This window comes from Grampus griseus (assembly GCF_964374135.1).
Source record: "Grampus griseus genome assembly, chromosome: 1".
NCBI lineage: Eukaryota > Metazoa > Chordata > Mammalia > Artiodactyla > Delphinidae > Grampus > Grampus griseus.
The window spans coordinates 129,096,543-129,119,837 of NC_139017.1; the positions used below are offsets into that span (position 1 = coordinate 129,096,543).

A 23,295-nucleotide genomic window follows, 5' to 3' on the forward strand; every position below is an offset into this window, starting at 1 on the left:
AGTTCATGAAGCACCAGTCATGACATCATAACCAGGCCCCAATTACCCTGCCCCTCTTAGCAGACATTAAACACATGGGTTCCATTTCAAGGACTCATTCTGTTCAAGAGGGTCTTCTAATAACTGAGCCCTGACTCCAGGTGCAATGAAGGAGGTTGACTGGCACTCCTAGGCCCACAGGGCCTGGTAGAAGCAGTCTGCTTTTTCCCCCGTCTTTAGGATCAGGCCTGCCCTGCATCAGAGTTCACTTAAAAACACTCGTACCCACCCCATCTCCATCAAAGGCAGCCCCAAAATCATGCTCTCCTGTCTTCATAGTCTCCACCAGGTCAGCGGCATAGGTGAGGTTGGGGTCAGGGTGGTGGCCTCCAAAGTCCTCCAGGGGAACACAGTTAACTGCTGAGTTTGCGGGGGCTCCGAGCTCTTCACAGAGGATCTTCTTCACATACGGTCCCACAACTATGCAGAGCGTGAAATAAAGAACCAGAAAATAAAACTTACTACAGGAGGTGAGGACTTACTACATAAGGTGGAGGTGTTCTAGGGAGAATGGCAAAGAGAACATGCAAACTGTATTCAAGGGCTTGTGGGGAGATAAGTCTGGAGTAGAAAGTTCTACAAACAGGAATATTGAGAGGTTAGGTTGGAAAGGGTGAGGCCATTTGTTGAAGGAAAGAGTGGGGGAAGGGAAGGGAGCGAACCATTATGAAGGCCCTGCTACACACCTGTGCCAGGTGCGTCTCAACTGTTTTCTCACTCAGTCCTTCAAAAAAGGCCCATGAGCTGGTACAGCATAGTGCTTAAGAACCTGGACTCTGGAATCAGAGTGTCTGGGTTCAAATCTCAGCTCTGCCAATTATTGGCTGTGCCATTTGGGGAAAGCTATGTAATCTCTTTGCTGTGCCTCCGTCTACCCCACCTGCAAAGTGAGGATAATAATAGTTGATGTGAGAATTAAATGAGTTAATAGATATGAGGCACTGAGAACAGTACCAGCACACATTTTATAAATTTTGTATTACGATTATTTCCTCCAATTTATAGATAAGAAAACTGAGGTTCTGAGAGGAAGCTATTTGCCCAGACTTACACAGATAGTAGGAGTGGGAGCTAGGATTCAGAGCCCTAATCCTTCTCCTCTATCAAGCTATCCGAAAAACTGATCAAAAGAATACAGACAAACAAACAAAAAACAGTAACAATGAACAACAGGAAAAACCAGTCACATACTTTACAGTGATACTTAGTGTAACGATCAAGAATGTTCATCTCTAAAATGCTGAGAATGTTTTTTCACCAAGGAAGGTACCGACACCAATATATGCGACAGAGGTCAGAACAGTATAGAATACGTGTCTCCCATTAGGAGCCTCCCGTTAAGGAGGCTACTGACACACCACAGAATGAGGCCGAGGCAGCCAGGGCTGTGAGGCGTATAGCAACTGAGGCTTTCGAGGAACAACTTAAAGGCCTGGAGAAAGAGGTCAGCTTCGTGACCAGCAGCGACTAGCAAATACCTCATCACAGGCTCCGTTCTCAAGCCAGCCCAGGCTTCTGCTCATTCCCCTAACGTGACTTCTATCTTTAAGCTTTCATGCATTTGCTACAGCCAACTGCCTCAGCTGGGAATGACCATCACTTGACTCTCCACCACCCTACGTCTTTCTTTCATAAAAGATGAGTTGGTTGCCACTTTTTCCAGGAAACCTTTCTTGATACCTTTGGTCAAATTATGCCTTCTTCCACGCCCCAAGGAGAATACTTGAAATTCTACCTAACCCTCATTTTGCTGGCCTGGCAATGGTTGGTTTCTTACCTACCTCATCTCTCCAAGCATCGCAGAGCTCTTTGAAGAGAGTCTCTACTGAACCCCTGCCTACCCCCAAGCATACATGTAGTAGCTACTCAATACATGTCTGTTGAATGCTTTGAAAAGTCAGAATAGCCTTTGTCTGAATCAAGAAGGAGACTCATTCTGTGGGACTCCAGAGGCAAGTTAGGACCCAATGGGAGAAGCTCCAGAGACAGAAGATTTCAGCCCACCAGGAGAAGTTTTCTAACTGTGGTTTTGCAGTGTAACAGAAGGCCCTGACAGCATCATGGAAAGGGTTCAAGCACAGGCAGAAAGTCTTCCACAACCAGGAAGGCAGATGGATTCCAACGCCAGGGAAAATCCCTGTGACTCAAAGAGTCTAAAATTGTAAATTATTACAAAACAAATAAACTCAAGGGCTCAGGAATTCCCTACATGCAAGAGAACCTCATGGTTCTGGTTCGGTGACAGCTGCTCTCTCTACTGACCTGGCCACACAACCCACAGAGGAAGAAGAGGGAGAGACATACATCCTGTTTTTCCTGAATTTAATCCTCAGCCTGCTCTGGTCATCTTCTAAGTAAAGGCTTATGTGGGAGCAGGCAAGTGGGGTGTGGGGTCAGAAGCACGTTTATCGTATCTAGCAAACCACAGGCCAGCTCGGAAATAGATGGGGGCATTTAAGAAGAATGTAAGGCATCTTCTGAGGGGGAGGGAGAGTACACAAAAATAGTTGCCTGTTACTCAAAACCTGATGCTTAATGTGGAAACGCTGACCTTCACACTACCTTACCATTAGGAATCTTTCCTGCATACAATTAGATTTTTATCTGCGTGAATATTACTCTGAAATTTCTGCAACGTAACTGTTTAAAAACCGTCCAACAGAGAGAGTCTTAAGAAAAGGTTTATTAAAGCATCATAATACACAAAGTCGAGAGCTGCTTCATGTCTTTGAGGGAAGGGAACAGAAAACAAATGGCTCCATACCTCCATGCATGGCGTCTATACGGATCTTTAGTCGGTTTGGACCAGAAAGCAGTTCTTTCAGTGCATTGAAATCAAAGATGCTTCTCAGCATCGTAGCATAAGCTTCCACCGAATCCACAATTTCCACTGTGAGAACAAGCAACATTAAAGATGGAGGAACTAAATACATTTAGAAACATTCTCCTCTGAAATGCTCATATTGCTGTAAACGTGCAATTGCTATTTTAAAAGGACATTTACGGAGCAGCTCCAATGTGCCAGGGCCGCGTTACATGATCTCTTATTCGATGCTAACAAATTTCCTGAGAGGTAAATGTTATCAGTTCTATTTTATAGATGAGCAAGTTCAAGTTCTGAAAGATTTAAGTAACTTGCCCACACACCTGGGATGGGGCACAGAGGGGAATTTTGACAGAGTTTTGCCTGATGCTAAACTCTGTTCTGCTGCCACGTTGATTCCCTATCAGTCTCCATGAGAAGTGTATTTTGGTGTCAAAAAATAACAGAAAATGTAACACCTTACTTTATTTTACTTTTTCCAGGCCCCTTGCCATCAAGACATATTAGTAAAAAGCAGAGAAAATAAATTTTTTTTATTTTTTTTTTGGCGGTACGCAGGCCTCTCACTGTTGTGGCCTCTCCCGTTGCGGAGCACAGGCTCCGGACGCGCAGGCTCAGCAGCCATGGCTCACGGGCCCAGCCGTTCCGCGGCATGTGGGATCCTCCCGGACCGAGGCACGAACCCGTGTCCCCTGCATCGGCAGGCGGACTCTCAACCACTGCGCCACCAGGGAAGCCCCAGAGAAAATAATTTTTAATGAATCACTTTTCACATGCACTGCTAAAGGAGTAAAACAAATGTAAGAACTAAGTATTGTTCTTGTTGAATTTTCACGGGTCTGAACATTTTCAAAACATGAAGTGTTTAAGAAATTCTCTACTGGTGTTTTCTAAACCCTAAGAATGTCTTCAGAATGTACCAAAGCACCCCTACCTCTTTGTTGGGATGCAACTGTCAGCTCCTTATGGGTAGGTTCAAACAAAAAAATGCCTCCCATAAACTTGCAGCCCAGAGGAAAGAATACATGTTAGAGCAAAGTTGAATTGCAAGTCACATTGCTAACCCATCTCATCCTCGTTTATTAATATGAATAATTTTATAAACATTTATTCCATCAATTATTGTCAAAACTTGGCATTCAACAACAAAATGTTTACCACAGCTGCTACACAGGGAGTTTCAATGTAGCCCCCAAAATGGTCTAAGTTGATTTTACTGAAAAGGAAATCAAAGCCCAGGCTTTGGAATCATTCACACCTGTGTCTGAATCCTGGCTTACCACTCACTGACTATGTGACCTGGAGCCTGTTACTTAAGCTCTCTCAGCCTTTGTTTCCTCATCTGGAAAAAGTGAATACTGACAGTGCTGCCCTCACAGGGCTACTGTAAGAATAAAATGAGATAATGCATGTGAAGAGCTTGGCACATAATAAAAGCTCAATAAAAGATAGCTATGAACATGACCTTACAGGTCTTCTCCTCAAGGCTGTTCGTTTTATACGTATGGAAACTGAAGCCGAGAGATTTGGAAACAACTCACCCAAGGTCACACAGCTGATCCCCAGCAGGGCCCAAAGAGCCCAGGTCTCTAGACTTCCAGACCTGCTAATTCATGCATGCAAAGCTTGGTGACCACTATCTTTCCAAAGATAAAGACCCATGTTATTAAAACCTTGAAAGGCAAATCCCTCAAGTTGGAACTAGGAGTGGGCAACAGAGGAGAAGAGTAAACATGCCTGTGAAGGGTTTGAACTTGTTTTCCAGGTCAAATTGCTGCTTTCCCAGAACCCCAAGGTCTACATGCAGGTCAGGACAAATTGCATAGTCTTCGATTGTCTTGCTGATTTGGAAAATTTTATCAGTTATTGCTTCCGGGGCAGGACCTGGAAATCAAACAGCAAACAGTGGGTCATTTTGTACAGTTGACATGGAAATACAAAGGGCACAAAGCTCATCAACTCCTCCTTACTAGCACATCTGCCATGCCACCATTCAAGCAGCAAAGTGTCGGAATTTTCTAAAAGGAAATATTATGTTAATGATCATTCATGCACGGCTCCTCATACTCAGGTACAGCAAAATGAGAAGCATCTCATTTTCACCAAAAGGAAACAAAAAGCTCCCTTGCTAAGGATCAGAACGGGAACCCTGACCTCCCAGGGCCTTGGTCATCAGTGTGTCCTACAGAACATAAAATTGGCTATACTCAAAATGACAGCAAACTCACCTCCATTGGAAATATTGAATTTGATTCCAAAATCTCCATTGGGTCCTCCTGGGTTGTGGCTGGCTGTCAGAATGATCCCACCAATGGCTTTGATCTTTCTAATGATGCAGGATACAGCAGGGGTGGAGAGGATTCCATTCTGTCCAATAACCAGGCGACCAATCTAGGAGAAGAAATCCAGAACAAACACTTTAACGTTAATAAATCCAGAGCTACTGCACAGAAATGCCAGAACAGCCAGATGGACAAAGAAATATTCTACTGGACAAGAAAAGATGTCCTTTAATGAACATCTAACAGCTTGGATTAATAGTATTATTATATCGAAGTAGAGTATTTTATTGCTGTTGTTGAGTAATATTATTACTGAAGTAGAATCAGCATTGCTGAACAAAGCCATTCCTTCAGATAGCTTTTTGGGACTTTGTAGTGTATGATCCAGGGACGCTGTAAGGCTTTGGCAAGAAAACAAAACACAGCCTTTCCAGACTAGGTTCATAATTTGGATTCATTAAAAATTTGTGAGAAAACCCACATTTTTATCCACTATAATCATACTTTCAATCCACATTGGGAAAAAGAATATAAATTTAACTAGTTAAAGGAATTCTAACCCAAACACAAGGCTTCTGTAAACTAAAATATCTGACAAAGTAAAAGGGGCAAACTTTACATGAAGAAATGTTACAAAATGCATCTCATAAATTTATGTTTCCAGTCAAGCTTGGATTTGGGGGTTCCTCAAAGCCGGACACACCTACCCATGTTAGGGTGTACCTGAGCTACTTCCTGGGCCTAAGGCAGGGAATGCTGGGAGTGTTACTGGGTAAACCAGCCAGAACACCTACATGAAAGAGCTACAGGTGGTACTTCTGTTGCGTTCTTAACTCACCTTCCCATACCTCTCACAGATGGTATCAGCACAGCTCCTTTGCTAAAATGAGAGTAATTTATATCTGTTTCAACACGACGCAAGTTGGAAAAGAAGGAAGAAGTTCTGTCCGTTCCTCTGACTAGAGAAGATGTGACTGCTACATGAAAAGATTTAAAAAACAAGGAGTTTGTGCCCTTCCTCCATTCTCCCCTCTGAAAGAAGGAAGGGACGAGGATGTTTTTAAGTTTTCCAGTTGTTATTTCTTCTTGCCCCACCCAAGATAAACATGGTTGAAGAAATGACTTGATGGTGGAAGATGCATTTCTAATGTTGAAAATGCCAATGAGATACCTGGATTCCCTGGGGAAGTTTTTCTGGGACTGTTAGCTTTGCCACCTTCCCGCAGGTCACTAACGGCTCGACTGCCTTATAATTAACCCTCTCCACTACCAACCACCTCTCAGGAGGCAGCCACTTCATTGCAGGCACAACTTGGCTCTCATGTGTCTCTCTCTGAACAATTTCTGTTATCCTAATATATTTCTTACGTTCTGCCTCCCTCAGGAAGTGGTAGCTCCCTGACTCAATACAGTGGTAATGGTAACATCTCACCCTTCCAGCAGTTTCCGGGTGTGGTTCTGATGAAAATAAAAGCCTATGGCTGAGCAGATCCATAATTTCGATGAGAGGAGCTTACAGATGGCAGTTTAATTAGCCAGAGTGGCTGGTGGAGTTATCTGGAAACAGTGTTTCCCCATCAAGCACGCTGACTTTTACTTGGATTCTGTATGTTCTTAATGTGGAAGGGGAAACTGATAAATGAATATTAAGCTATGCCACCCAAGTCACCCCTTAATTCTACCATTCCTTACGGTGAAATCTGCTGTCAGGAATGGTCCAAGACTGAGAGGACTATACCAGAAGGTAAGAGTAAGAGAGAAAGTCAAGAGAAGCAAGGGAAGTCCACGGTAGGTTCCTTCTCCTGAGCCCAAGAATAGGTACAGCTGGCCAAAATATTCCCTTCCAGAGCAGACTCTTTTCCATGAATTATCCTCAGCAATATTAATCCTCAACCTGATATTGGGGAGAAATTACTCTATTACCTTCCTCCCCTTAAGGATGTCTGGAGCATTGTAACAGCTCCTGACTCAACCTCCCCTGCCTCTCTCCCACCTGTACCTCCCTTGCCCTACCCTGGCTGAATCTATCTGACCTACTCAGGCCCACTTAGTTCATCTTTCTAAACCATAGTTCTAACTGTGTCCCTCCCCTACTCAAAAACCTTCCCTGTACCATACAATCCAGAAATTCCACTTCTAGGTATAAACACAAAAAGAAAGCAGGGACTCAAACAGATATTTGCACATCCATGTTCACAGCAGCATTATACACAATAGCCAAAAGTGGAAACAACCCAAATGTCCATTAAAAGATGAATGGATAAACAAAATGTGGCATACACATACAATGGAATATTATTCAGCCTCAGAAAGGAAGGAAATCTGATACATGCTACAATATGGATGTACCTTGAAAACATTATACTAAGTAAAATAAGCCAGACACAAAAGGACAAGTATTGTATGGTTCCACTTATATGAAGGACACAGAACAGGTAAATTCACAGCAAGTAAAACCAAAGTTGCCAGGGGTTGGGGGGAGAAGAGAATGGGGACTTCTTGTTTCGTGGGTACAGAGTTTTGGATGAGATGATGAAGAGGTTCTGGAACTAGATAGTGGTGATGGTTGCAGAACACTGTGAATGTAATGAATACCAATGAATTGTACACTTAAAAATGGTTAAAACAGCAAATTTTGTTAGGTATACTCTACCACAAAAAAGAAAATTAAAAAAAAAAAACCCTTCCCTGGGTCCCAAGTGTCTACCAACTTAGAGATACCCCTTCATGCCACACTGAGAGTCCTTCACCAAGCAGCCTTTCCTGCCCTTCCTCCTGGCCCTTTACTCCCTTCCGTAAGACTCACGTCCTGCTGCCAAGCTGGATACCTCACTCTCCCCCCAACCCCACATTTGATAGTTAACCATGACAGGGAGCAAACTTTAAAATATTCCTTTTAATTGAAAATAGGGCCTGGTGTTTTATGTTTCACACAAAAACAAACAAAAAAACAAGTTCCATTTTCTTTGCTCTGCCAGTCATACACACAGGTTCTATTCTCATTTCTAAAATTATCTCTAGGTTTAAAGCTCGGGGGACTGAATGACATACCCGTACTATAAACGGGGCCCCACCAATGTTTTATTTTGTACATTAAAATTGCCTGTAAATGCAGACAGCTCTGTGCAAATAAAAACAAAGGCAGAGTGTATTCCATTACCTGTAAATGTACCAGATAAAACTGTACTAAAGGGGAGAAATGAAATGATCTCCATGTAGCTCACTAGGCTGAGAAGCTCTCCTAGAATCGGCTCACGGGTGGAGTGGGTATTGACAAAGCTGAGGAAGGAACATTGACTTCTACCAAAATCTGTGGCAATAAATTTTCTTTCCTTTAGATTGCCTCCCTAAAGTTCTGCCCACAATCAAAGGGATGTTAAAATAGTCAGAATTTAGGATATGCTAGAAAAGGAAATCAAACTATATAGGATTTGATAGGTTTTATCAGATGAAAGTGCTTTATGGGTCCACTAAACGTTTTATGTAAGTCAGCCGGGTAGTGTGACGTTTAAATGCAACATTATTTTTAATGAGGAATGTCCTTGGAAAGACTTGAAAATATTGCTGGGGCTGTCACAGCTCTAACAAATAGGCAGTTACCATATTTAGTCAAGTATTATCACTTGATTGCATTATTTAGCAAACCTTCAGATGGTAAATCTGAGAAAGTCTATAGCGTCTGCCTGAATTACACATTCCTACCACATCTTCCAAATCCTTCTGCTTTGCACAAAAATGAAATGAAGCCAAATATATCACAGCAAAGGGGACAGTGTACCAGATCCACTCAACAATCTAGATATATTTGGAGAAATAATGTTCCATTCGTTCTCCCCCAAAAGATTAAAAGCATCTTAATACCGTTCGTTCCCTTTGCAGCTCTCCTCAAATGGACAGCATGTCACATTTTATCTTAAAAATGTGTATGTGTCATAATTTCATATTTGAGTACTTTATCAGCAAATTTTACATGAGAGGCATTCACATTCTGAAACTGGGTATAAAGGAAACCTCACATAAACAGTAGGATCTACAAACTCTTCTAAATCTGATAACATATGCTTTTTTTTAAATTTGGCTTTTGTAATCACACCTTCTTAGTGTGTTGTTAAAACAGACTGAAAATGAATGCCCAACACATTTGGCTACAATGCTAAATTTTTATGTTCTCAGAATCAGAATTGCTTCCAGAAAGGAAATAAAACAGATTTTTAAAATTTATAAGTACTGAAGGACTGTGTGCTCCAAATTATTGCTAAGTGTAATCTAAAATCTAAAAATATATTTTTGGTCCCACAGAGGAATTTGCAGAGCAAAAAACACCAATGTCCTGATGCCTGCCTTCCTGTAAATCAGTAAGGCTGTGCAAATTGTTAGATTATCAAGATCAATGCTTCCTGGTGCAAGATTCCTTCTGATTTGGTTAATTCAGGCAACACAGTTTTTCACGATGCAGAGCGTTAGCAGAGCCTCCATATATTATAGTCTTACAGGAGTTATTATCTCTACCCTGCTGCACAAATTCACCACACACAGGGCTTCTTTGTGTTCAAGGTCATTATAAGTGGGTTCCCCTGTAACACGTCCTCTTGGAAAGCTCACACCTAACATTTTCCAATTCCCTCCTAGCATTTCTGCACAATTACCGGGATCCACAAATAACAGCGTGCCCTGGCTTTTGTTTTCCTGTTTGACAAGTGACTGAACTTCAACAAGGAAGCCATTGAAAGAAAACAAAATCTTCTTCTCTCCGCTGCTCATTAGCGCCTCATACACAGGACAGAGTGTCCCTCAAAACTAGTTGAATGTAGATAAGACAGCTTAAGCCTGGGGTACGCTTTGAATGTCTAAAAGCAACAGGTACTTTTTCAAGCAACAGGCACAGAGCACAACATAAGAAATTAAGCTTACATTCCCATATCCCAATGTGACTAATGTAATTTCAGGGGTAATATCACAATATACAATCTCTGAAGTCACAATGAAACTTAATTGGATGCTAGTAGCATTGAGGCGTTTACAATATACAAATCTTTGTACTTGTGTATATTTCTGCAAAATTAAGAGGTTATGTGGAGAGCCAGAAGCATAGCAATACTTATCGTATACCAACCCCATTGGCAGCTGCCATCTGCACTATTGTCTCTATTGCTGATTTATTAAAATACCGCCCATCTCCACCAACCACCAGTGAGGATCCCTGGCGATCTTTTAGGTCTATGGAAAAGAATACACTCTGGATGAAATTCTCCAGATAGCATGGCTTTGCCTCGAAATAATAGGTTTTCTTCCGTAATCCACTAGTTCCTGGTTTCTGGTCGTAGTAGGGAGCTGTAGCAAAAGTCAACAGAGGGAGAGGACCTTCTTCCATTTTTCTGTATTTCCCAGAAATCCATTCATCAGGATCACTCATCTTTCACTTCCACCAGCTGGCTCAGTGAGGGTGCCCAGAAAGCAGCCAAGGGTCCCCCAAATAGTCTGTCCAAACCGAAGCTGCAACAGTGTTGGCCGAGTAACTAAAATAGAGGTCTTGCCTGGAAGATCACTCTCAATGACGAAGCAGAGTTAATTCCTGTTGTCGTCACCCCGTGTGAAAAAGTTACGGACCAAACACCCACCCACATCCACAGATCTTCAAAGTTGTTTTGATGAGGACAGTCTGCCCACATAACCAAGCCAAATACCCTTCAATTATTTTTGCCTCGTTTCCCTGTTAGGGTGGAGATGGGTCCAGAGGGTGTTGCATGCAGCAGACTTCAGTTACAAACACCAGGTGGCCTCCAGACTCCACTCTCAGAGCCAGACAAAGACGGAGCAAGTGTGGTCCTAAGAGGCAGGATCATTAACAAGACACCCTGGTGTGGCTCCCACCAGGCTCTCTGCTACTGACACCCCTTAAAACAGAGCCTCTCTGGGCAGTCATCACTGTGAAGGCCATCTGCAGCTAAAGTTGTTCCAGGCCATCTCACAAGTTAAAGGTCAATCTTAAAATGGAAGTGAAGGATCTCAGTTACCTCTGGTTTCCTTTCATCACTGTCATTTTTGATACTTAAGTATTTGATACTCAAGTGATTTTTTTTTACTTCCCACATGCAATCCCAGTTAGAAGGAAAAAGAGCATCTAACAGAACAGATTTATTCACTGGCCACCAAAGATTTAACAAAAAAGTATTCAGTTCTAGAAGAATAGATTCACAAATATGCCCTGAATGACCAACAGCTTGGTCATTCCCTTGAACTTATAGAAAAGTAGGGATGAAGATGCACCACATCCTTGAAAACATAAGCAGAATAGTGTGTGTGTGGTAGGGGGAGAGGGAAGTAAGTTTTTCTGAATGCATGAGGCTTGATCAAGTTATTATTTGGAAAAATAATATGAACATAAGATTAAAATGTGTATATTCATATTCTCAGTTTTAAGTAGACCTGACTTTTAAGAAAACATTTTTAGTGAAGCAGTTTAAGTCCTTTGCATTTGAAGAACCTAAGATGTTTAAAAACGTTCTACCTCATCCCATTTGATCCCTGAGATTTTATTAATAATCTATTTCAGTACATACATGTCGTGTTCTTTATCTGTCTCAGCGAAAGTTGTCAATTACGAAGCTCCATTGTCAAGGTTTTGGTGAACTTGTTAACAAGGCTTAAAAAGTAAATCAAGACTAGTTACGCCACATGTCTGGGGAGTTTGATGGGCACATAAAAGTCAGGTTTTCAAGGGAAAAGTAGTAATCTCTTGAGAAACAAAATCTGAGTATTTTTCTAATAATTTGTCAAGCCAGTCCAAAAGCAGACAGGCCCTGAGAGCAGCAGACTGCCCTCTGTGAGGCAAGAATGTCTCTGTGCTCCAGGGGCTACACATACTGGACCAGGAGAGCTAACGGGCTCATGAGCAGAAAGCAGGCCACTACCAAGGAAGCCTAGTCTCCTTCAAATGGCAAACGGGGCTGGCCCACCTGAAAAGAGGACCTCGAGACATAACATTATAACAATTCACAAGACACGTCTATTAAGCTGAAAACCAGTCAGCCAAAAGACAATTGCTTTTTATAGCTTATTTTTCCCTCTTATTTCAAGTTTAAAACCAAAATTCTTAGGAAGTAAGCTTCCTTTATGAACAGTAGTTTACACACCCAATGTTTTTCAACTTAATACAAATGCATTTTTTTAATTCATATATATTAAGTTCCGTGGGCATTTTTCTCTGGTTTTAGATAGGCTCGCAAATTATGCCAGTCTATGTGTCTTGACATATTTAATAATAGATCCGCATTCATGAAATATCAACTCAACAGTCTTTTCATTGGGAATAACAGAGCAACCAACCATGTAATTGGTAGTGTCCTTAACAAGGTCTTGAAACCCCAGCATAGATTCAGGGACACTTCGTTGAAAAGGGGCTCCAATATCCCCACTAAAGCTTCTCTGCCCACACTTTCCAGCATGTTCTCTGCTGGTGATCGACCACTCTCTCTCAGCTCTTTCTGAAGCCAGAACTAGAAGAGTAATGTTTTGTTGGGGGCTTTTCCCACACATTCACTTATTTTATTTACAGTTTATGGTCAATGCAAATCAATTTCGTAAAATGAGAAATGATGAAGAATCAAGGCATAACTATGAAAATTCAAAATCGATAGATGTTCAACACAAAAAAACCCCACAAGCATCAAAATGGGTTTGTTTGCAGCATAAGATCCAACAGGTGTTATTTCAAAGGATGGCAAATGCTTGTTTGTTTGTTTTTTTTAAAGACAGTGGCCACATCATATACTAGAACACCTCAGCTTAGCAGTGTGTTTTCATATGGACTAAAATTTGTTTCTAAAAATATTTTTCACATTGAAAGTGTCGTAAGAGCTACACTTCTCCAGGATTAGGCCTGTTCCTAGGCCTAGTACCAGTTTCTAACCACCTAAAAACTGACTGATACAGAAAGTATTCCAAACGTAAGTATTCTGATTCTTAAAGGTTAAAAAATATATATTCTAAAGTAGTTTAGAAGAATCATTGCAAACAATAATGCTGGTGGTCTTCTACTCCTAACTCTCCAATTAGCTGATATGCCACTTTGGGGTTCATTATTTGATGGCCTCTCACTTCCAAGGTTTTTAAATATAGCTCCCCAGCGGAACATCTTCATATTTAAAACATTATTGAACACAAATGGAAATAGACAGCAGTGTTTGAGCACCGGGAAGTCCTACCTGTGAAACCTGGGGAATCAGGTCACTAGGTGAACCCAGCGCCCCCTTCCTGGATGGGAATGTCCGTGTAGGCACGTACACTTTTTTACTTCACTGTATGTGAGCCAGCTTTACGGCGAGGCATGGACTGGAAAAGACCTCATCTCTCATGGCCCCTGCACGTGCCAATGAATATCCAGCAATTTAAGTGCACATCAAATCTAAGGCTCCGAAGGAGAGAGTTCTGTTCCCCAAAATGAAGAGCAATGTTTTCACCAACTACACGTGTCAGCATGGTGTTTGTCAACATGCAAAACTAAACCAAAAAGATATAATCCTTGCCCTAGAAAAGCTTCTGTTCTAAAGATGGGCCTGGGTCATAATTTTATGGACACTACAGAATTCAACCCCACATAAAAATATTACCAGAAGCAAAAATGTTAGATGGACTGTGAAGTGTGGTAAAAAAGAAGAAGCATTAAAAACATTAAGCTTCCGAAGACGCTCAGACTAAGTGGGCTGGCTATTAAGAAACTCATTTGTCTGAGCTCTCCAGCAAAGGTTGAACTTCATCTTCGGAAACGTTACTGTCGAGCATAGCGAACCCAATTTAGCCTAATGAATTCGCCTGCCTTGCCAGTACTCCTTCACAATGACACAAATTACATTTAAACCATGCAGGGGATTTAAGGATTATTCCCTTCAGACAAGGAACTTTCATCCTGGTCTTGGGTCCAATCAATTTCACAATGGCAGAGTTATGAACCCCTTCGCTCCCAGCCTCGCAAAGACTCCAGCTCCCACTCTGATCAGCAATGATGCCTTCCTAGGAGAACACAGCAGAAACTGAAGACTTGCCAATCCTTTATTCATTCTACCTTTCTTTGTTTTTTGCCATTGACAAATATTTACTGGGTTACTAACTGCTGTGCCCCAGGGCCAGTGGGAGGGCTGGACCCAGGGCCTGAAAAGGTTCGCCTCTTCACACCAAGAATTATTCTTTAGAAAATGCCACAGGTGTGGGCATAGTGGATAGAACTGGTAACGCTTTCTCTCAGCACAAGCACTAGAAAGAAAGCTACTAACTGGGCTAAAAGCAGCAGGGCTCATTAGACCCCCAGCCCAAAGCCCTGCGCTTGTGACAGTTGCAGGTGCCTGCCTGAGTGCTTGGCGTGTTTGACCCCAGTGACAGGAAACGAAAGCTGGGAAAAGTCATTCATTTCTCCAACCAACAGTAAGTAGGCATGCAGTGAATGCCAGCCCCAGGAGAGGCACTGCAGGATAATGCAAAAACCACAGGTTCAGGAGCCAGACACAACCAGGGCTCATATCTTTTTTTTTTTTTTTTTTTTTGCAGTACGTGGGCCTGTCACTGCTGTGGCCTCTCCCGTGGCGGAGCACAGGCTCCGGACACGCAGCCCCAGCGGCCATGGCTCACAGGCCCAGCCGCTCCGCAGCATGTGGGATCCTCCCGGACCGGGGCACGAACCCGTGCCCGCTGCATCGGCAGGCGGACTCTCAACCACTGCGCCACCAGGGAAGCCCCAGGGCTCATATCTTGCACTCTAAAATGTATGAGGAGGTATAATCTCGAGCAAGTTAACTGACTTGAGACTGTAAGATGGGGATAGCTGTCAAGGTTGTTCTGAGAACTGAATCAGGCAACAGGTGTGCAAACACTTAGTACCTGTGTCTGGCATACAGCAGATTATCAGTAAATGTCAGCCCCTCACCCTTCCATCCTTAATGTCCTCATCTCTAAAATGGGATAATGATACCTGCCTCACAAGGTTTGGGGGACGATGACTTCCCCGAATGTCTGTGAAAGCCTTTGTGAACTAGAAAATGATGTAAAGATATGAATTTTTTTCACATTCTGAGGGGTGATAGGGATAGGAAAAACAGGCGAACGGACTTTTGTTCTTAAGAAGTTCTTTTTGGAGGAGCCATCACAGCCTGGTGGCCTCCGTGCTGTCCTGGAGGTGCATGGACAGAGCCATGGCTCGCAAGAGGTTGCAGTGATGGGGTAAGGCTGAAAAGTAGTTGGGGCAAGATTATAGAGTCTCATGAATCACAATAAAGTTTATTCTGCAGACACCAAAAGCTATGGAAATTTTTAAGCCAGAGGAATACAAACTGCTATTTTTTGGAAAGTTGAATGGCTGCCAGTGGTGCATCAAATAGCTTGGAGGAGAGACTGGAAAAAGATGAATCAAGGCTTGCAAAAAAGGATTGCCTCTGCAGCTGAGGTGGCTCTGAGGATCCTGGTCTCTGTGATCTTGTCAAAAGCTGCTCCTCTTACAAAGGACTTCAACTTTGAGTCTTGGCCAGTTTGGGCCCTTTTAAGTTATTTTCCTCCAATATGAAGACACTACCCGAACAAGCTCTTTCCTCTGACCCCTTCAGTTCACTCTCTCTCTTCTCTGAGAACTGTCCCCTATCCCACCCCACAACAGTGGATACCTAGGGCCAAGTTTCTACTGCAGGACCCTGATGGCAGGCCATGATCACCAACGGCAGACACCTGACCAAAGCTGGATCACTCATATTTTTTCTCCTAGGAATCTAGAATTAGGATTCAAAAGTGTGCCAGTCAGATTCAGTTAGTCCTTGAACTGGGAATACAGGTAAACTCAGGCGCTGTGGGGCAGGGATGTCGTGTCATGAGAATATCTATAGAATTGTAACTGGCAGCCAGATGATACACGAGAATATGAGACAATATTACGCAGGATCCAACTCTGGACCACTCAGGCATCCCTAAGAGCTGGGGGCCTGATGTATAAGAAGAACTGGAAAAGAATTCAGAGGAGATTCAGGCAGAATATAGGTTAGATGAATCTTCTCAAGTGGGTAAGTGTTGCAGACTCGTGAGACATGAGAGTTGCGGATTGTGGTCTTTGAACACAAGCCACTTGAGACTTCCCTGGTGGCACTGGCATTCTGGACTGGGGTGCTTCCATAGCCAGATTCCCAGTCAGTGTCACTCCCAATTCCATTGGAAAGGTAACTCCTAATTGCTTGGGATAAAAGAATTTTTTTTAAAAAACAGATCTTTACTGGAGTATAATTGTTTCACAATACTGTGTTAGTTTCTGTTGTACACCAAGGTGAATCAGCCATATGCATACATACGTCCCCATATCCCCTCCCTCTAGAGCCTCCCTCCCACCCTCCCTATCCCACCCCTCTAGGTCATGGCAAAGCATCAAGCTGATCTCCTTGTGCTATGCTGCTGCTTCCCACTAGCTAACTATTTTACATCAGTAGTGTACATATGTCGATGCTACTCTCACTTCACCCCAGCCTCCCCCTCCCACCCCGGGTCCTCAAGTCCATTCTCTATGTCTACATCTTTATTCCTGCCCTGCAACTAGGTTCATCGGTACCAATTTTTTTTTTAGATTCCATATATGTGTTAGCATATGGCATTTGTTTTTCTCTTTCTGACTTACTTCACTCTGTATGACAGACTCTAGGTCCATCCACCTCACTACAAAAACTCAATTTTCTTTCTTTTTATGGCTGAGTAATATTCCATTGTATATATGTGCCACATCTTTATCCATTCATCTGTCGATGGACATTTAGGTTGGTTCCATGTCCTGGCTATTGTAAATAGAGCTTCAGTGAACGTTGTGGTACATGTCTCTTTTTGAATTATGGTTTTCTCAGGGTATATGCCCAGTAGTGGGATTGCTGGGTCATATGGTAGTTCTATTTTTAGTTTTTTAAGGAATCTCCATACTGTTTTCCATAGTGGTTGTATCTATTTACATTCCCACCAACAGTGCAGGAGGGTTCCCTTTTCACCACACCCTTTCCAGCATTTTTTGTTTCTAGATTTTTTGATAATAGCCATTCTGACTGGCAAGAGGTGATACCTCATTGTAGCTTTGATTTGCATTTCTCTAATAATTAGTGATGGTGAGCATATTTTCATGTGCCTCTTGGCCACCTGTATGTCTTCCTTGGTGAAATGTCTATTTAGGTCTTCTGCCCATTTTTTAACTGGATTGTTTGTATTTTTGATATTGAGCTCCATGAGCTGTTTGTATATTTTGGAGATTAATCCTTTGTCTGTTGTTTCATTTGCAAATATTTTCTCCCATTCTGAGGGTTGTCGTTTTCTCTTGTTTATGGTTTCCTTTGCTGTGCAAAAGCTTTTACGTTTCATTAGGTCCCATTTGTTTATTTTTGTTTTTATTTCCCTTTGTCTAGGAGGTGGGTCAAAAAAGATATTGCTGTAGTTTATGTCAGAGTGTTTTTCCTATGTTTTCCTCTAAGAGTTTTATAGTGTCTGGTCTTACATTTAGCTCTTTAATCCATTTGGAGTTTATTTTTGTGTCTGTTGTTAGGTACCATTCTAATTTCATTCTTTTACATGTAACTGTCCAGTTTTCCCAGCACCACTTACTGAAGAGGCTGTCCTTTCTCCACTGTATGTTCTTGCCTCCCTTGTCATAAATTAGGTGACCATATGTGTGTGGGTTTATCTCTGGGTATTCTATCCTGTACCATTGATCTATATTTCTGTTTTTGTACCAGCACCATACTGTCTTGATTACTGTAGTTTTGTGATATAGTTTAAAGTTGGGGATTGGGCACTTCTTAACATAAAAAGATTTAGAATTAAGTGTAGACATGAAGTAAATCAAACTCGTAGTAGAGAGATAATAAATCATAGTATTAATATTTTTGCAATAAGCTTGGGAGAAAATCTATATTTAAGTATATTAAGAGACTCTGGGATATTGGTTTATCTAATAGATCGGCCCTGTGATTCCAATTTATAAGATATAGGTGAGTAACTTATTTTGACTTATGATTTCAAGTAAGAGAATTTTATAAAATTTATAAACATTATTGGATCATTCAAGAAAACTTTGAATGCACCATACTTATATGTTTAAATCATCAGATGCAGAGAGTTTACTGCAATATTTCAGGGAATGGATTCTAAGGCCAGACTGACAAAAGTTGGAACCCAGTTCTGCCAGTCACTGGCTGTGTGACCTCAGACAAGTTACTTAGCCTTTTTGGGCTTCCACTGCCCCATCTGTAAAAATGGGGAGAACAACAGTCCCCCTATCTCACTTATTGTTGCAGTCATGACTGAATGAAGTAATATACAGAAAATTCTAAAACCATTGCTGGCATAAGGTACCCTACACAAGTATCTGCTATTATCATTATTAGATTATATGAGAACAATGGGAATATTTTCAAAGTTTTGCTTGTTAGACAAAGGCTGTAAAAAGTAAATAAATATTTGATTTATAAACTTGAAATATTCATAGGAGTTTGAGTATATAGCTAAGATCTCTCTCTCTCTCTCTCCCTCTCTCTCTCTCACACACACACACACACACACACACCCTGCACCAACTTACACTGACAATGGAGTCAGCAGAGAGAGGAAAATGAAGCAGATGTGCTGAGATAAACAGAGAAGAGACAGAGGCTAGCTGCCTGGGCTCCTCTTGCCTCAGGCTCTTGTGAGGCCCAAGTGCCCACCCTGCCCTTGGCTTTCAGGAGACCCTCTGGCCTTACGATACAGTCCTCTTAGAGGCTCAGTGTGTCAGACTGGGTTTCTATTGCTTGCCACACCTGCACGCTTCAGTGTGTTGAGCAGGGCTCTGCAGTGCATGGCCCCCATTTGCCAGCTCTGAGGCAGGCTCCACCTGCTGTCCCATCCAGGCAAGAAGAGGAAGAAAAGAAACCTCCTGCCTTCACACTTTGAGCAACCTCAGCCAACAGCAAGGAGACCTTGGGCAAAGTATTTAACCTCTCGGCGCCCCCATTTTCTCATCTTTGAAACAGGGACTGATAATAGCACCTCCTTAGACTTACTGTGGCGATCATTTCATAGTATTGCAATCTAGAATCATTAGCTTGTAACCTGAAACTAACACAATGTTATATGTTGATTATACCTCAATTTTTTAAAAAATGCATCTCTTAAAGAGAGTTAAGAAAAGAAAGATATAGTACCTACAGCACAGGTTTGTTGTATAAAGGTACAATGAGTTAATAAGTATAAAGAGCTTAGCACTGGCTGGTTCTAGTGCCCTGTGAGTCCTACATAAGAGTTAGCTTTTATGACTACCCTGAACCAATCTGAAAATATGTAGCTGCGTTTAATAGCTATCTATGAGTACATATGTTTTAATAGAGTTAGGAAGTGTCCTTTAAAGAAAAGGAGAAACTACATTAAGCTATAAAGGTACAAGGCCAGAAGAATTACAAGGACCAAATGGTTTGCTTAGAGTTGTACAGAATCCCAGGCTCAAAAAATACTCCTGAAGCATATTTTGAAGTTAAAAACAAACAAAACCGCTCCCTAGGAGCGTGTACATCCTTTAGCATCTGCCAGTCTGTTGGCCCTCTGCTTACACCCATATGTCCAACAGTTACTATGTAAACTGACTTTTTCCATTCAGATCATCAGGCACTGTGCACCACGGGAAGATGACAGACTCAAGTTGTCAAACTCCTGATCTAAAAGGAGAGATTAGTAAGTCAATAAATCATTTTTAAAGGAGTAAAATCTGGGAGCTTACAAGGGTGCTCTGAGTGTTCAGAGGAGAGAGAAAATTTTTGGAAGGCATTCCCCACTCCACAAATACCATTCTTAACTTGTGTGGTTAAATCTAAAAACAGTCTCTCCAACTTGAAGATGCTCAAGGCTTAGGAATTACTTTCATACAAAATGCACATGTCAAGAAGACTCCTGTTTAATAAGAAATCATCAATATTCAATCATTCTGACCTAAAAAAACAATGAATATGGTTCATATAAAATTTTTATATGTATTTTTATCTTATTTCCTTTTTGGAGCATCCTTAAATTTTTTTTCGTTTAAATCCGTGAAGAACATTCATTTGGAGTTAGCAGAATATTGTCCCATATTCTGGCTATTACCAGGAACTATGTATTAAAATCCTTTGGTAAAAAGAGGTCTATCTATAAAGAATTGCTTTATTTCAAATCATTCATAGCTGTATGCTTCCCTCTTGTGTTAGAAAATGGAATCACAAGCAAGATTTCCTACAGCCTCAGAATGGGTGGGCTACCTGCCTGGAGCAGCATTACACAACTCTCGGGGGGTACCATTCACCTGGAATACAATGAGAATCAAGTCCCTTGGAATTCTGTGGCAGCCAGTGATTGGCCCTCTGTCAAATAATTAAAATGTGCCAGACTTCTTGACTTTTAAGAAGAAGAGACGTTACATTATTCTGTCTCCTCACTAAGGATTTTTCCAATTGCACGGTCTGGCCAAACTAGGATGTCCAGCTGTAAAGAAACTGAATGAAGGTGGCCACAGAGAGGGGACATCTTTTTCTATGGGGTCTTTGTGAGTCTGAGTTTCTGTAAAATGGGGATAGTAAAACTTCCTTTAAAGGTTCTGACAGCAAATGAGGAAAGGCGTGTAAAGTGCTTATCACAATGCCGGCCTGCAGAGTAGCCACTCAGTAAATGTTATATAAACTACCAAAATAGAGATACTGAGAAGGACTGATCCCATCCTTCTAACACAACCCCTGATCTCTAAAGCACGTGGGCCCAGGCAGGAGAGAATCAATGCTCTGGGTCAGCCTGTGGGATAGATTAAACACCTACGATGGGCCAGGGTAAAGGTGGAGGAAGGGGAATCTACAGTCCCTGCTCTAACCAGAGGACTTCAGACAGGCCTGGGTCCAAATCCTGCCTTTGCCAGCTTCTGGCTGTGTATGGCCTTTCTGGTCTCATTTTTCTTATTTGTAAAACAGGGACAACGACACTGCTTTAAAGGCTGTTGTACAGTAGGAGATAATTGCAGTAGGTGACGATGTGCTGGGCAGTGTTCCAAGAGCTTTACAAGCATTAACCCACTTAATCTTTATAACAACCCTATGAGATCAATACTATTATTCTCAGCCCCTATCTTAGGTATAAGAACACTGGTTATGTCATCTGCCCGAGGTCAAATAGCTGGGAAATTATGGAGATGGGTTTTGAACCCAGGGAATCTGGCTCCAGAGCCCACCCTCTTAACCATCATGCCGTGTTGCCTCTTATTGTATACTATGTGGCAAATACACAATATGCAATAGCTTTTAAAACAGCGATCTAAAGAGATGTGGTCATTTTCCCACTCTACACCATTTATGGGAATTCCTGGGATAAACAGTAGCCCAAGTGGGCAGAGGCAGGACACTCTCACTGGGTTTTAAGATTTAAGTGAGAACAAGGCTTCAGGAAAATCAAAAGTTGCACCACAACATAAAAGATTCGGGAACCCCCTAGACTACAGCTCTAGATAACTCTATTAAAAATGTCTACCTTGAGGAATTCAGCATAGTGGAAATCTAGGTTTGCATCCTTACTCTTGATAATTTTTAGTATCTTGGTGATCTTGGGCAAATCACTTACCCTCTATTTCCTCATCAGTAAAACAGAGGTCTAAATACCAACTTCTTAAGAGTTGTTGACAGGATAAAAGGAGATCATGTAAAGGGCTTATCATGGTACACAGGATTACATGTAGGTTCTCAGGCAGGTTTATTTAATAACAACCCTGCGATATAGGTATCCTCACAATCCCCATTTTACAGATGAGGAAACTGAGGCTTAGGGAATAAATGACTCGCTCAAAGCCTCACAACTAATAAACTGGAAGGCAGGCTTCGACGCCAGTTTTAACGCCAAAGCTGGTGCTTAGGCTGTATGGCTCCTTTGGATGATCAAGTGCATTTGAACTTGGAAAAAATTAAGAGGAAATAGATTCCAGGTGACTCTCATTGGGATATTGGGCAAGTGCAAAGTATATGAGTTTTGATGCCTGTACAACCCACTGCACTTGGTAGACAGAGCACAGGTGTTGTGTGTTGAACTGAGCATCCCACCAAAAAAAAAAAGATATGTTAAATTCTGAACCCCAGATACCTGTGAATGTGACCTTATTTGGAAAAAGAGTCTTTGCAGATGCGATCAAATTAAGACGAGGTCATATTGGATTAGAATGGGCCATAAATCCAATCACTGGTGTCTTTATAAGGAGAGGGAGATTCAGAGACAGACACATAGGGAAGAAAGCCAGTGAAGACAGAGACGGAGATTGGAGCTCTCTGCACCAATGACTGCACCTTAGAGTCCTCCAAACCTTTGTATGCCCATTATTTAAATTAATTCTCATAAAACTCTCCAATAGGGCAGATACTAGAATCGATTCCATTTTACAAGTGTGAAAACTGAGATTTATATCAGTTAAGCAGAATACATGATATTGCACAGTAAATGGTACAACTGAGATTTGAACCAAAATCTTCAATTCCTACCCATCACTATGAACTAAAGTTATCTGGTAAGATGCAAGGAGCCACCAAGTGGCCTGTCTTCCGTTTGACATTATGTCAGAAGTCTACAGAAGCAGCGTGGATTATGGAGCACTGGAATCTTCTCGTCAATTATTACCATTAGTATAGCTTTAAAAAGGACAACAACGGTATTAGGTATATGCATTAAAGCAGCGACTGTGCCCTGCCTCCACCCTCACTTCACTCTCGGCTAAGGTCTCCCTGATTCCTCTTCATCATCCTGCACTTGCCTCAAAAATCACCTTGTCTGGGCAGAGAAAACATCCTCATTCTTCCCTTCCCCTTCAAGGTGGGGTTGAGTGACTCTGTGATCCTTTGATTCCCTGAACTTCTCCCCTGGAGATTCAGAGGGAGTGCAACCCTGCCAACACCTTGATTTCAGACTTCTCGTCTCCAGAACAGTAAGAAAATAAATTTCTGTAGTTTTAAGCCACCCAGTTTGGAGTCATTTATCACAGCAGCAATAGGAAACTAATACACTAGTATTCACACCATATTTTTGTAACTACTTATGGATTCTCCTTTACCAGCATGAATCCTGGTACGAGATTGAAGATTTTGTCTTATTTATCTTTGTACCTGCAACTATCTCACACAGTGCCTG

At 41.8% G+C, this 23,295-nt stretch overlaps 1 protein-coding gene across 2 annotated transcripts in view; it reads right to left on the minus strand.

Moving 5' to 3' along the window:
• The window catches only part of PGM1 (phosphoglucomutase 1), a 58,089-nt gene that overhangs the window by 23,630 nt on the left and 11,164 nt on the right, over positions 1-23,295 (minus strand). The window contains exons 1-5 of one of the 2 annotated variants that reach the window (XM_082670621.1): positions 10,259-10,876; positions 5,092-5,254; positions 4,601-4,747; positions 2,804-2,929; positions 269-459 (exon numbers count right to left, since the gene is read on the minus strand). In XM_082670621.1, coding sequence (XP_082526747.1) covers positions 269-459; positions 2,804-2,929; positions 4,601-4,747; positions 5,092-5,254; positions 10,259-10,558 — 927 coding nt within the window. In that variant the 5' untranslated portion in view covers positions 10,559-10,876. Of the gene's footprint in view, positions 1-268; positions 460-2,803; positions 2,930-4,600; positions 4,748-5,091; positions 5,255-10,258; positions 10,877-23,295 lie in introns of those variants that run through there. The other variant, XM_082670620.1, reaches the window with a different exon arrangement.